This window comes from Prorops nasuta, unplaced genomic scaffold (genome assembly GCF_024137725.1).
Source record: "Prorops nasuta isolate Cenicafe-Biocafe unplaced genomic scaffold, Cenicafe_Pnas_1.2 PNAS00011, whole genome shotgun sequence".
NCBI classification, from domain to species: Eukaryota; Metazoa; Arthropoda; class Insecta; order Hymenoptera; family Bethylidae; genus Prorops; species Prorops nasuta.
Genome location: NW_027116808.1, coordinates 8391351 through 8401591, shown reverse-complemented (window position 1 = coordinate 8401591; position 10241 = coordinate 8391351). Strand labels below are relative to the sequence as shown.

The following is a 10241-nucleotide window of genomic DNA, read 5'->3' as shown; positions in this document are numbered from 1 at the left end:
TCCTTGAGGATCCCAAGACTTCCACTGCCGATATTTCAAGACCGCATGCAATGGTATACGGTGTGTGAGCCCGAACGCCAAGACGGTAACGTATTTTGCTGTACGCTCCTGCTCCTTTGCGGTAGAATCATACAGGATTCCATTCTCCCAATTGCTCGCGTATAAAACAGCTAAATCAATTGCTGGTGCTGGTGTACGAGAAGGTCCCGCTATGGGTTCCATGACCACGTCAGCTGATTCTAGTTCAGGTGGACAAGGCGGATCCAAAATGACCTGCATCCTGGAGTCCTCTTCTTCCTTCGTCGACACAAGCAAATCCGGAATTTCAAGCAGAGAATCAACACAAGGAGCATCGTCCGAAAGACTCAAGTCACTGAAGGAAAGGTCCAGTACATCGGACGCGTTGGCTTCTTCGCCCCAAACTTCACTTAAGAACATTTCGACGTTGCCGACTAGATTAGGCACCTTGTCACTAGCCATGATTAAGGAGTACTGATTTAATAAGTAAAGCGTCAAGGTGATGAGATGTACGAGTCGGCAGATCAGAAGCCGTTGGGATTGTTTGTCAATATTTGTATTTATGCCGGGATCCTACACAGCTGGGTTAGGCTGCGTTGAATCTGTTTATTCGCTGTTTGAACCACAGCTACTCTTGCTACTGAGTCTGAACCGATTATTAAACGAATAATTCAGCCTAAGTTCCATTTGCAAGGTGGAGCGTTTGGAGTCTTAATTATAACGATGTCACTCTCACGAAAATCGTTATTTTTGATTTGCCATTTTGGACGAGATTGTAATGATTGCAGATATTCGCCCGACCATTTTTGTCAAAAAAGCTCGGTAATCCGAGTGATTTTCTGCCATCGATTTAGAGTAGATTCCTTTAAATCTAGAACGGACATTTCGGGTGGAGCGAGTAAAGAGCGACCAACCAAGAAATGCCCTGGCGTTAGACATTCTAAACTTTCAATGTCATCGCGTAAGCGAGAAAGAGGTCTGGAGTTTAGACAGGCTTCAATACGACAAATTAGTGTGGTCATTTCCTCGAACGTAGGAAGAAAAGTCCCAAGAACACGCTTTAGATGATGTTTTATGCTTCGTACCCCGCTCTCCCACAGTCCACCCCAATGAGGAGTGGCCACGGGAATAAATTTCCATTCTATTTCGCGTATAGGTTCAAAATCTATAGATTGCACATGTTTCAGAGAGCCTTGGAATGCAAGTTTCAATTCCTTATTTGCTCCTTGAAAATTTAACCCGTTATCAGAGTAAATCACCGCGGGTTTACCACGACGTGAAGTAAAACGAGCTAGAGCTGCCAAAAATGCATCCGTATCATATTTAGAGACAAGCTCAAGATGGATGGCACGAGTAGCCATGCATACAAAAACAGCTATATAACACTTAACTGATTTCGAGTTTCGGCCTTGATGCAGTTTTACAAGGAAGGGCCCGGCGTAATCAATGCCAGTATGTTCAAACGGATGGCTACGGTTTACTCGAGCAGTAGGCAAAGATCCCATGAATTGTGTTCCTAGCTTGGCACGCTGACGAACGCAAGTGACACACCTATGTATTATTTTTTTCCAAGCGTTTCGTGCATTGATCACCCAATACTTTTGCCGCAATACTGTTAACGTAAGCTGTAGGCCACCGTGCAAGGTCGTGATATGTATATGTCGAATGAGCAGCTCGGTTAAATAATTAGTTGGCAAAATAATGGGATGCTTTTGGTTGTCTGACAAAAATGAGTGTTGCAGACGCCCACCTACTCGTAGAATTCCTTGCGCATCTAAAAATGGGGCAAGAGAAAGTAATCGAGAACTTGACGGAACTGACTTTTTGCCTTGCAACGTCAATATATCGTTTAAGAAAGCAGCAGCTTGAATTATTTTCACAACACGCAGTGTTGCAGTGCGTAGCTCGGGAGCTGACAAGTGAGCGTGTTGACAAACATTATTTCTACGCGCTCGATCTATAAATCGCAACACGTAGCTAACAACAGGGATTAGTTTTGTCCACGACGAATAGTTATGAAGAAATGACGGTAAATCGCGTGTGACATGATTTGTATATATCGAGGAGGTCTTTATTTCCTCGTTGGTTTCAAACATTAAAGGAGAATTTTCCGATGACGTTTCCCGAATTATAGAGGGTCCTTCCCACCAAAGCGTACAATGTATTAATTGGCTTGGATTGATCCCTCGCGAGTTGAGATCTGCAGGATTGGACTTAGTATTGACATAAGACCAATGAGCCTCTGGTAGACTTGACTGTATATATTCGACTCGGTTGGCTACAAAAACTTTCCATTTTGACGAATGTTGTGCAATCCAAGCCAGCACGATTTGTGAATCAGAAAAACAAAAAATGTCATGCACTGAACGTTTAAGTGATGACTTGATATGAAGCATTAGTTTAGTCAAATAAGCAGCGGCGACTAGTTCAAGACGAGCAATGCTAATTGCTTTAAGAGGGGCCACTTTGGCCTTTGCCATTACGAGGCTGACTGAGGTTTGACTATCACTATTGGTGAATTTGGCATACACCACAGCACTATAGGATACATTTGAAGCATCACAGAACCCATAGAGTTCTAATTTATCTGCTGCACTAAGTTGACCATTCCAGCGCGGGATATTGATTTTTGTTAATTCGCACATTTGCGAGTAATAAGACATCCATTTAGATTGGATAGGCTCGGGAACCTCGTTATCCCAATTAAGTTTGAGCAACCATGTGGATTGCATTATTTGCTTTAACACAATGGTGAACGGTGAGATCCAGCCTAAAGGATCGTAAATCTTCGTGTTTTCCGAGAGTAACATGCGCTTTGTTAACTTAGTGATGGAAGAAGGCGAGATTATAAACTGAAATGAATCAGAGCTGGTATTCCAAGATATGCCCAGCACTTTGCTAGTTTCGTTAAAATTTTCGCTATTAAAATTAAGATTAGCGTTACTAGAATCATTAGGAATTTCTTGGAGAGCTGTGCTTGCTGAATTGAAGGCCCATTTACTGAGCTCAAATTTACCTTTATCCAACAACTGAACTAATTGAGATTGGATATCGCGTAAATCTGCAAGGTTGTTACTCCAAAAAGAATATCATCGACATAGATTGATTGAAGTAAGATGGACTTCGCGTCTGGGAAGTCATCACCGTGTTGATTTGCGAGTTCCTGCACTACCCGTGAAGCTAAAAACGGTGCAGGTCCGGTACCGTATGTGACCGTGTTCAATCGATATGCTTGAGTATTACCAGAATCATCTTTCCAAATTATAGATTGGAATTTTCTGTCTTCCGGACGAATTAGAATTTGGCGGAACATTTTAATAATATCTGTTATACCAACAAAACGAAAATCACGCCAATTCATAAGAATGGCTGTTATATCTTTTTGTAGTTTTGGCCCTACTAAGAGTACGTCGTTGAGTGATAGACCACTCTTAGTTTTAGCGGACGCGTTAAATACGACACGTATTTTCTGCTTTCCATTTTCGAGCTTAAATACTGCGTGATGAGGCAAGTAAACCAAGGAGTCTGTGTCAATCGCGTTTGTTGTGACCTTCTCCATATGTCCTAGCTGCTCGTATTCTCTAATGAATTTAGCATAGCTGTCGGACTGCTCAGGAGATTTGTTAATACGACAGAGAACTCGCTTTAAAGCTGATTCGGCGATGCTGCGAGAGGCTCCCAGTGCCGATTTGGAGAACTCTGTCTTGAAAGGCAATGCAACCTGATAGCGGCCTGATGGTAATTGAGTAACGTTACTCGCGAAAATGTCCTCGCATAATTGATCTTCAGGGGTCAAACTATAGGTGCTAGGAACTTCTTCAATCTCCCAAAAATCTCGAAGTGTTTTATCGAAGTCACAACAATGAAGAACGTTTACTGTTGCAGTATGCATGTGCGACGCAAGTGTACCATACACAACCCAGCCAAATAACGAATCTTGTGCTATCAGTGCACGGTTCGATGAATGAATTATTTGATTCAGTAAAAGCTGAGGGCAATAATCTGCACCAATTAAAATATCAATTGGATTTTTAACAGAAGCATATTCGTCCGCGAGGTCCAGAGAACCTAAATGAGGGAATTCAAGAGGTGAATACGACCGAGGACTATAATTCGTGATTTTTGGTAAAATTAATGCCGTCACCTAGAGTGAGGCCTGATCGTGTTTGACAGACTGTAAGATGAGTTCAGCTTTGCTCGAGACGTTACGTACCGCACCTCCTGTGACTCCGTAAATCGTTGCATTAACTTTGCGGCGTGTAACTTTTAATAACTGGGCTAGATTTTCCGTCATGAACGATGTTTGTGAGCCCGGGTCGACTAAGCCTCTAATCATAATTTGACGGCCATTTGGTGCTGTAGCGCGCGTGAGAAAAGTAGCAAGGAGTGTCGTGCGTTCGTCCATGGCACTCACATGAGCAACAACAGAAGTCGAAGACTGATCAATGGTTTGAAGACTCGTGGGTGAAGCAGCTTGAGATGATTTACGTTGAGGCGTCGGATTAGCTTGTTTCTCAAAATGCAAAAGCGTATGATGTGCCTTGGAACATTTTTTACACCGAGAATTACTTCGGCAAGACGATATCGAATGTCCAGGTCTCAAGCAATTGATACAAAGTGAGTTATTTTGCGCTGCTTTATATCTGGCTTGAGGGTTCAAGGCAATAAAGCTGTTGCATTGATAGAGAGGATGATCCGCGTCACAATAAAAGCATTTTGGTTTATCCACGATTGCGTTGAGTGATTTCAACGACTTAGGACGAGAAGTTTTATCAGTAGTTTGTTTACTACCTTTGAATTTATTACTAATAGATTCGAGCATATTAATCTGCTCGGTGATGAACTCTAAAAACTGAGTGAAAGAAGGATATATCAATACACGTCTTATTTCCTTCTCCAATTCCACAGTGATAACTTGATCTAGCTTGTTTGAGAGGATGTGGACCAATATGGCACTCCAACCATCAACTGGATATCCTAATGTCCTCAGCGAGTCGAGCGCAACTATAGTTATATCGCGTAGTGTTTTCATGGACATGAGATTGTCAGCGAAGACTTTCGGAATGAGCGTTAGTTTGCTAAGAAGGTTGGACGTAATAATTCGTTCATTTGTATACCTAGTCACTAATGCATTACATGCTGTTAAGTAACTATCGTTACTGGCGGCTAAGGATCGAATTACTGAGCTAGCTTCTCCTTGAAGACATGCCTTTAAATAATGAAACTTTTGAATACCTGGTAATGTCGAATTATCGTGAATCATTGATTTGAAAGAGTCATAGAAGGTTGACCACTCAGAATAGTCACCACTAAACTTGGGTAAATCTAACTTAGGAAGTTTCAACGAGGGAGCATGGGTCCGCCCTGCAGTGACAGGAGCGACTTGCTCACCGCTTAAATTCTCGATTTGCTCTAAAATGTATTCTTCCGCAGTCAAATACGCCGTCATAGCTCGCTCATAAGTATTCTGCGTCGTATAGTTAAACTGTTGCAAATCTTTTTCCGATAAATGATTAGTGATCGTCACATGATTCGTTTGTATTTTCGCGAGAATTTCCTTGGCACTAGCCAGACGACCATTTAAATAAGGGACGGTAAAATAACCTATACCACGCTTTTTGGTGTTGACCAGTAGCCGTTCTAATTCTGAGCAATAAAGACCAACGTGACCTGCGCACATGAGTATCTCCTCCTGCGTTACCATTTTGCCACCAGAGACACTCCCCCAGTCACCTCGAAGAATCACCAACCAAAATTCAACTCAATTGAATATGTACCGGTTATATCCGGCTCGAAGGACCAGAAATTTGTTTGAAAGTTGATTGGGTGATATCCGCAAGGAGGTCTAGGAAGGAAGGCTCCAGGGTGACAAAAACAACGCCCAGGAAATCTGGTAAAATCAGTTTATTTGAAGAAAAAAAAATACAAAAGAATAAAAAGTGCTCCAAAGAAGGCTGAGCCGCAAATTGATAATCCACCCAAAGTTACAACTACGAAATCCAACCCTGTGGTCCCCAGGTCCCCGGATAGGATTCCCCGCACCTGAGACTCCCAGGCAACGAAGATAGAGAGAAAGGAAGACGATTTCTTGGAGCCCAAGAAATCGTTGATGGAGCAGAAATGCGTACTAAGAGACTTAGTGGCGTCGCAGGAAGGGAGGAATGGCTAAGCTGCTGAGAAGAACGACAGAAAAGACAGAGTCTAGAGTCTAGACCGTTTAAATTGAGCCGCGCTTATCACGGAACTCTTAGGTATTGATATGTACAATAGACCCAAATAATAACAGCGAGAGAGAGTTCTACGCCGTGGGCCACCTATCGGCCTCTGTTGGAGGTAGGATCAAGAGAGACAGAGTGTGAGCGGGAGCGAGACGGCCTGAGAGTCCCAGACCGCTCGTACCTACACTCCGATCTCCAACACCACTCCTATAAGTAAGTCCCCCCCTAAAAGTCACTACCCTAGTAAGTCCCCCCCTAAAAGTCCCCACCCTAGTAAGTACCCCCCCCCCATAAGTCCCCCCGGCTGGTAACCACACCTATATGTCCCCCCCTATAAGTCCCCCTCCTATAAGTCAGTCCCCCCTATAAATCCCCCCGCTAGTAACCCCACCTATAAATCTCCCCCTAAAAGTCCCCCCTGCTAGTAACCCGCCCCCTATAAGTCCCCCCGGTAGTAAATCCCCCTCCTATTAGTAAGACCCCCCCTATAAGTCCCCCCCCGTTAGTAACCCCACCAATATGTCCCCCACATAATTCTCCCCGCTAGTAAGTCCCCCCTATAAGTCCCCCCGCTAATAAATCACCCTCCCATTAGTAAGTCCCCCCCCTATTAGTCCCCCCGCTAGTAAGTCCCCCTCTATAATTCCCCCCGCTAGTAAGTCCCCCCTATCAGTCCCCCCGCTAGTAAATCCCCCTCCCATTAGTAAGTCCCCCCCTATAAGTTCCCCCGCTTGTAAGTCCCCCCCTAAACGTCCCCACCCTAGTAAGTGTCCCCCTATAATTCCCCCCTGCTAGTAAGTCCCACTCCTATAAGTAAGTCCCCCCCTATAAGTCCCCCCCACTAGTAACCCCACCTATATGTCCCCCCCTATAAGTCCCCCAGCTAGTAAATCCCCCTCCTATTAGTAAGTCCCCCTCTATAAGTCCCCCCCCCGTTAGTAACCACACCTATATGTCCCCCCCCCCCTATAATTCCCCCCGCTAGTAAGTCCCCTCTATAAGTCCCCCCGCTAGTAAATCTCCCTCCCATTAGTAAGTCCCCCCCTATAAGTCACCCCCACTAGTAAGTCCCCTTCCTATAAGTCCCCCCCTAAAAGTCCCCACCCTAGTAAGTGTCCCCCTATAATTCCCCCCCGCTAGTAAGTCCCACTCCTATAAGTAAGTCCCCCCCTATAAGTCCTCCCCGCTAGTAACCCCACCTATATATCCCCCCTATAAGTCCCCCCGGTAGTAAATCCCCCTCCTATTAGTAAGTCCCCCCTATAAGTCCCCCCCCCCCCCGCCGTTAGTAACCCCACCTATATGTCCCCCCCATAATTCCCCCCTCTAGTAAGTCCCCCCTATAAGTCCCCCCGCTAATAAATCACTCTCCCATTAGTAAGTCCCCCCCCTATAAGTCCCCCCGCTAGTAAGTCCCCCCCTATAATTCCCCCCGCTGGTAAGTCCCACCTATCAGTCCCCCCGCTCGTAAATCCCCTTCCTATTAGTGAGTCCCCCCCGTTAGTAACCCCACCTATATGTCCCCTGTTCCCCCTATAATTCCCCCCGCTAGTAAGTCCCCCTATAAGTCCCCCCTGCTAGTAACCTCCCCCTATACGTCCCCCCCCCTAGTAAGTCCCACTTCCTATAAGTAAGTTCCCCCTATTAGTCCCAACCCTAGTAAATCCCCTTCTATAAGTCCCCCCGCTAGTAAGTCCCCCCCCGTTAGTAACCCCACCTATATGTCCCCCCCCCTATAATTCCCCCCGCTAGTAAGTCCACCCTATAAGTCCCCCCTGCTAGTAACCTCCCCCTAAAAGTCCCCCCCCCCCCTAGTAAGTCCCACTTCCTATAACTAAGTTCCCCCTATTAGTCCCAACCCTAGTAAATCCCCTTCTATAAGTCCCCCCGCTAGTAAGTCCCCCCCTATAAGTTCCCCCGCTAGTAAATCCCCCCCCCCTAAAAGTCCGCACCCTAGTAAGTGTCCCCCTATAATTCCCCCCTGCTAGTAAATCCCCCTCCTATTAGTAAGTCCCCCCCTATAAGTCCCCACCCGTTAGTAACCCCACCTATATGTCCCCCCTATAAGTTCCCCCTGCTATTAAGTCCCCCTCCTATAAGTCAGTCCCCCCTATAAGTCCCCTCCCCTAAGTCCTCCCGCTAGTAAGTCACCCTCCTATAAGTAAGTCCCCCCGCTAGTAAGCCCCCTCCTATAAGCAAGTCACCCCCTATAACTCCCCACCCTAGTAAGTCCCCCCCTATAAGTTCCCCCCTATAGGTCCCCCCGCTAGTAAATCCCCCTCCTATTAGTGAGTCCCCCCCCCGTTAGTAACCCCACCTATATGTCCCCCCCTATAATTCCCCCTGCTAGTAATTCCCCCCCTAAAAGTCCCCACCCTAGTAAGTGTCCCCCCCATAATTCCCCCCCCCCTAGTAAGTCCCACACCTATAAGTAAGTCCCCCCCTATTAGTCTCAACTCTAGTAAATCCCCTTCTATAAGTCCCCCCGCTAGTAAGTCCCCCCTATAAGTCCCCCCGCTAGTAAATCCCCCTCCTATTAGTAAGTCCTCCCCTATAAGTCCCCACCCGTTAGTAACCCCACCTATACCTCCCCCCATATAAGTTCCCCCTGCTATTAAGTCGCCCTCCTATAAGTCAGTCTCCCTTATATGTCCCCTCTTCTAAGTCCCCCCGCTAGTAAGTCCCCCTCCTAAAAGTAAGTCCCTCCCTATAAGTCCACACCCCAGTAAGTCCCCCCCTATAAGTTCCCCCGCTAGTAAGTCCCCCCCTAAATGTCCCCACTCTAGTAAGTGTCCCCCTATAATTCCCCCCTGCTAGTAAACTCCCCCTAAAAGTCCTCCCCGCTAGTAAGTCCCACTCCTATAAGTAAGTCCCCCCCTATTAGTCCCCACCCTAGTAAGTCCCCCCCTATAAGTTTCCCCGCTAGTAAGTCCCCCCCCTAAAAGTCCCCACCCTAGTAAGTGTCCCCCTATAATTCCCCCCTGCTAGTAAGTCCCTCTCCTATAAGTAAGTCCCCCCCTATAAGTCCCCCCCGCTAGTAACCCCACCTATATGTCCACCCCTATAAGTCCTCCCGCTAGTAAATCCCCCTCCTATTAGTGAGTCCCCCCCTATAAGTCCTCCCACGTTAGTAACCCCACCTATATGTCCCCCCCTATATTTCCCCCCGCTAGTAAGTCCCCCCAATAAGTCCCCCTGCTAGTAAGTCCCCTCCTAAAAGTCCCCACCCTAGTAAGTGTCCCCCTATAATTCCCCCCTCTAGTAAGTCCCACTCCTATAAGTAAGTCCCCCCCTATTAGTCTCAACCCTAGTAAATCCCCTTCTATAAGTCCCCCCACTAGTAAGTCCCCCCTATAAGTCCCCCCGCTAGTAAATCCCCCTCCTATTAGTAAGTCCCCCCCTATATGTCCCCACCCGTTAGTAACCCCACCTATATGTCCCCCCCTATAAGTTCCCACTGCTATTAAGTCCCCCTCCTATAAGTCAGTCTCCCTTATATGTCCCCTCTTCTAAGTCCACCTCCTAAAAGTAAGTCCCCCCCTATAAGTCCCCATCCTAGTAAGTCCCCCCCTATAAGTTCCCCCGCTAGTAAGTCCCCCCCCCTAAAAGTCCCCAATCTAGTAAGTGTCCCCCTATAATTCCCCCCTGCTAGTAACCTCCCCCTAAAAGTCCCCCCCGCTAGTAAGTCCCACTCCTATAAGTAAGTTCCCCCCTATAAGTCCCAACCCAAGTAAGTCCCCCCCTATAAGTCCCCCAGCTAGTAAATCCCCCTCCTATTAATAAGTCCCCCTCTATAAGTCCCACCCCGTTAGTAACCCCACCTATATTTCCCCCCTATAATTCCCCCCGCTAGTAAGTCCCCTCTATAAGTCCCCCCGCTAGTAAGTCCCCCCTTAAAGTCCCCACCCTAGTAAGTCCCCCCCTATAAGTCCCAACCCAAGTAAGTCCCCCCCTATAAGTCCCCCCTGCTAGTAACCCCACCTATAAGTCCCCCCCCTATAATTC

The 10241-nt window shown here is 46.7% G+C and overlaps 1 protein-coding gene across 1 annotated transcript; it reads right to left on the bottom strand.

Annotated features, from left to right (window-relative positions):
- Positions 1-827: 827 nt before the first annotated feature.
- On the bottom strand, positions 828-5722 carry LOC136777326 (uncharacterized). The gene is made up of 3 exons (XM_066733495.1): positions 4232-5722; positions 3163-4162; positions 828-3079 (listed from the first exon to the last, which is right to left on the bottom strand). The coding sequence occupies exons 1-3, from the start codon at positions 5720-5722 to the stop codon at positions 828-830; spliced, it is 4743 nt and encodes a 1580-aa protein (XP_066589592.1).
- Between the last annotated feature and the right edge of the window lie 4519 nt (positions 5723-10241).